Below are 4556 nucleotides of genomic sequence, written 5' to 3'. Positions count from 1 at the left end.
TTTTTGATGGGTATCTGAAAGCTAATGTCACTGTTATGGGAACGACTGCTAGACTAATAAATATTTAAATAAAGCGGCCGACTGCTTGGCGCGTCACCGTTGCATTGTGGGAAATGTAGTTTTGGTGCGTGTAAAAGATCTGCGGGCTCTCGGCTTGCTGCGGTCCGCGGGCCGGTTCTAATAATAAATCAATATCATCCCAGGGGCCACTGAAAACATTCTCGCGGGCCGGATTTGGCCCGCGGGCCGGCACTTTGACATATGTGATTTAGAGGGTCGCCTCATGCACCGGCGCACTGTTAGCCATCTTGAGCAAAGATAACAACAAGCAAATGAATGTGTCTGTAGAGAAAATAATATAAAATAACACCACACAACTACACAAGAGTACGGCACCACATACTGTACATCAGCCGAGAGGACGGGCCCACATAGGGTTAAAAGTATATAAGATAACCTTTATTAGTCCCATAAGGTGAAAATAGGCATTGTTCCATCAGCAATATTGGATACAAGAAATAGGAAAATGCATGCAGCAGATGACATTTGTACAAGTACTTTGTACATCGCACTAATTGGAAACCAACATTTTGCCCATACTTAAACTATTGAATCCGATCTATCACCGATGGTGTTTGTCTATTCGCAAAATATAATTATGACTCTTGAAATCTGATTCATAAACTTTATCATAAATAAAAGATAAATAATACTAATTAAGTCTTTGTGAAACACAGGAATGGTACCAATAATAAAAAAACACTAAATAAATCATTTTAAATCTAAATAAATAAATCCCACTACTATTAACAGTGAAATATAGTTTTAAACCATGGTACAAACATTTTCTAAATTAGTTATATTAATTATGTAGGCCTAAGGCCTATATTGAAAACACATGTACATGAAAATTTCAGTACTCTCCCTTTATTGACAAGACTTTATAGGGCACTCCATAAATATTATGGACATAATGTGAAAACGGTGAATATGAAGGGAATAATCGACACAGCTTTAACCCATTTAATCTCTGGTCACATTTGTGAAGGTCAACAACGATTTAATTTACAGGGCTCTAAAAATTTTTATTATTGATTACTTAAAAGGGCTACCAATGACACCTGATTTTGACTTTTAAATGTCTGGGAAAAACTTGGGATTAAATGGGTTAAGATCTAGTTGTTTTCCAAATGACAGTTTTACCAGTAGATGTCGCTGTTGCCCCATGAACCTCTCGAAAATGTCGGCGTGGTGGTTGCGTATAAAACCACTTTCCGAACATTCCATTTAATTTTCATAGCGTAATCAATGTACAGGTTACAACTTTTCCACAAAAGCGTTTTCGGTTGATTTTGGCGAGCTTGTACAGTATAACACAATCGAACAAACTACGAGAGATTGAAAGGGGGGGTGGTGTGAGGGGGGGGGGGGGCAAAGGAAAACCGACGAGAGGTCCGCACTGGAGATTAATCGTTTTCCGCGTAAGTAAGCCTATGTTATTTATTAAATGTATTATCATACTGTACTTTACAAACCTTTATATACTGTTACTATAATTCCTATAATGATGATTTTTTTAAGAGCTTGATTTTTTTGGGGTGTTCTCGCTGACAAGATGATCACATGATACAAATGTGTCATCTACAAACAAATATCTCAGTTTTTACGCTTTTTTTTTTCTTTTTTGCTCAAATATGGAAAAAAATGTTTCTATCAGGGACCGTGTAAGACAAAATTTGTATCTAAAGGCATTAACACCAAAGCTTGGGTGTGATCCGTCATATGTTGCTAAATTCATATACATATACATAGACCATCCTCTTACAATCACATTGTTGGTGTGCGAATCCACTGCTAAGGGTAGAGGGGCACATAACAGCGAAGCCAGAGAGGTCAAAAGGCAAGAATATTATTCCATAAGAGCCCAGTACGATCCACAGTGGCGCAGAGAAAAATTCCAGCACTTACAGGCTATACAAAAGAAGCCTGCAGAAAAGATGGTACAGCTTCACAGATCATTGAGACTTTGTCATAATACACTGATCCTGAAGCTTGATTAAAAAAAGAAATGAAAGATGTTGATTTACCTCTGTGTGAGTGATTCTCAGATTGTTCCTGTGGAAATGGCTTCAGTCGTGTTGCAGTCTTCAGATGGCACTCAAAATGAAGTTACGATTGGTGAAGAGGAAAACATGAAGCCATATCTCATGAATCCAAATGTGTGTGCAAATGTTGTTTTGAAGGTAAGGTGAATACAACTCTTTGACTTATGGCAACTGGTATAGTTTCAAAATGTGAATGGGTTAACACTTGTATTGCGCTTTTCTACCTTCAAAGTCCTCAGAGCGCTTTCTCACTGTCCCCTCATTCTCCTACTGAGGAGCAACTGGGGGTTCAGTATTTTTCGCAAGGACACTTTGACATGATCACAAGAGCTGAGGATCAAACCCACAACCTTTGGGTTCTGAGACGGCCTCTCTACAACTTGAGCCATGCCGCCCCATAATGTGTTTTTCTTGTTGTTGTTGTTGTTTTCTCAGGTTGCATACTTGGTGAAGTACAACAAGGCAGGCCAAGTAGTGAATGCTGCAGTACATCTGCTGCTTGGCAACTTTCATGTCACACCATTTACCCTGGAGCAGGAATTCTCGATCAAATTTATTCAGGTATTACTGAAACTCAAACTGTTTTTCTTTAATCTACTTCAAAAGATGTTATTTGCAAAAAAAAGCATTTTTTAAGTTGCGATCAGATTGACTTTTGGTTTAGCAAAATATTGCTTCAGGAAAGAAGGATATTTACCATTTACTGCATTGTGACTGCTAAATTGGAACAAATGCGTCACATCAGTTGTGTTTGAGCTCTTTCCAGAAAAAATGCGCTGTGACTGGACAAAAATTGGTTTTCTGCATCTATTTTTTGAGATGAAATACACGTGGAATCCATTCTATCGCTTCGTTTTCAAATTGATCATTTTCATGCAGAACTTGAGTTTTTCACAGGCACAGCGTGATGATTCATCTTTGACCCGCCAAAAAGTGTTGAAAGGGAGCGTCTTGCTATTTTATATCGAGATATATAATTTTGAGTCCTGCAAACAAAGATGTTGTAAAACACAGCCATCGGCCATCTCATTGTACCTTCACGTACAGAAGGGGTGTTCACACGGCAACATTTGGTCCGACACAGCACCGGCGCTGCGGCAGTTGAGCGTTCACACGTGCAAATTTGTTCCGGCGTAGCGCCGCTAAACAGCTTACACCGGACCAAATTTGATCCACCTCAGGGAGTTGGTTTAAAAATTTGCTCCAGAGCATATGCTCGTTTGCGGCACAGCACCGATGTAAATTTGCACGTGTGAACGCTACAATTTGCTCCGGAGCAAATGCTCGTTTGCGAGGGGGGAGTAGCCTCGCTACGCATGAGAAGAGTTGATTACGTACGGCGAGAATGCGTTGCTTTTGTGCTCTGTCGGACTTCCGTCATGTGTTTGTTTAATAACGACACAAGACGAAGCTGGTAACAGTAGCAAAGCACCTCTTGGGTTATACCATTTCAACTAGAACGGGGTGGGGTGATAGTCTCCAAACGTCATCTTTCCTTTTGTAGGAGACTGGACTGTCTCGGAGTTGTTTGTGTAGTTTGTTCCTTTGTTGTGTGTTCACAACCCCCCTGTGCCACATAGAATTTATTTCGTAATTTCCTCTCTTGATTTTTCTGTTTGGCGCATTACATTTTTGGTTTTCTGAGTGTCATTGAAGTCATCGTTGATTTACGTTATCGGGGGGCGGTCACTCTCAAGCAGAAGGCACGGAGACCGAGAAGGAGAAGGACGTGCCTGTACAGTAGTTGCTTGAGTTGTGTATACGTTTAAAAAAGAACCAACACGACAACTCATTTGTTTTCTGTTGTTTTGCTCCGCTGCAGAAACTGCCGTGTGAACGCAAGTGGAGCTGCACCGACGCTGTGCCGGTGCTGCCATGCTCAGCGGCTTTGTACGTGTGAACGCTCCACAAAATTTGCTCCGGTGTAAACTATATCGCAACAAAATACATCGGTGCAGCGCCGGATCAAATGTGTGCCGTGTGAACACCCCTAGAGTAACTGCGAAATTCCAGGTCCATGATGTCGACACCACATTTGAGATTGTTCAGGACAGCTGCGTCTTTGTCAGTGGCTAAGTACCCACTCGTTGATGAGTACCTAAGAATGCAATGGACCGTAATTAGGGTGTGACACATACAGTATTTGGTTTCTGTGGGGGGGAAACAGAGTGGAGACTCAAGTGTCCCTCCTAGGAGTCTGAATGATTATAAAAATAGCTCCCTGTCTTCTTCGGCAATAATAGCAAGTAGATGATTACCTGTCCCTGCCACCGAACAGCTGGTTGCACAAATGCAACCGCTTCTTTTTTCAAAATCTTGTCACCGTCACACCATTGAGAAATTATAACGTACAAGGCGACCAAATTGGTTGCACTCACACCATGCCACCATGTAAAGAGAACAACTTGAAATCAGCCAAGAAATCAGGAAAGATCCAATGTCTCTTGGGAG

At 41.0% G+C, this 4556-nt stretch overlaps 1 protein-coding gene across 3 annotated transcripts in view; it reads left to right on the top strand.

Annotated features, from left to right (window-relative positions):
* The window catches only part of tctn1 (tectonic family member 1), a 25951-nt gene that overhangs the window by 6791 nt on the left and 14604 nt on the right, over positions 1-4556 (top strand). For all 3 annotated transcript variants that reach the window (XM_019867468.1, XM_019867467.1, XM_019867469.1), the window contains exons 3-4: positions 2109-2243; positions 2541-2666. In XM_019867468.1, the coding sequence (XP_019723027.1) occupies positions 2124-2243; positions 2541-2666 (246 nt within the window). In that variant the 5' untranslated portion in view covers positions 2109-2123. The remainder of the gene's footprint in view (positions 1-2108; positions 2244-2540; positions 2667-4556) is intronic.

The sequence above is a fragment of the Hippocampus comes genome, unplaced genomic scaffold (genome assembly GCF_001891065.2).
Source record: "Hippocampus comes isolate QL1 unplaced genomic scaffold, H_comes_QL1_v1.1 scaffold2, whole genome shotgun sequence".
NCBI classification, from domain to species: Eukaryota; Metazoa; Chordata; class Actinopteri; order Syngnathiformes; family Syngnathidae; genus Hippocampus; species Hippocampus comes.
The sequence above is the reverse complement of the archived record's forward strand: the minus strand, read 5'-3'. Positions and strand labels throughout refer to the sequence as shown.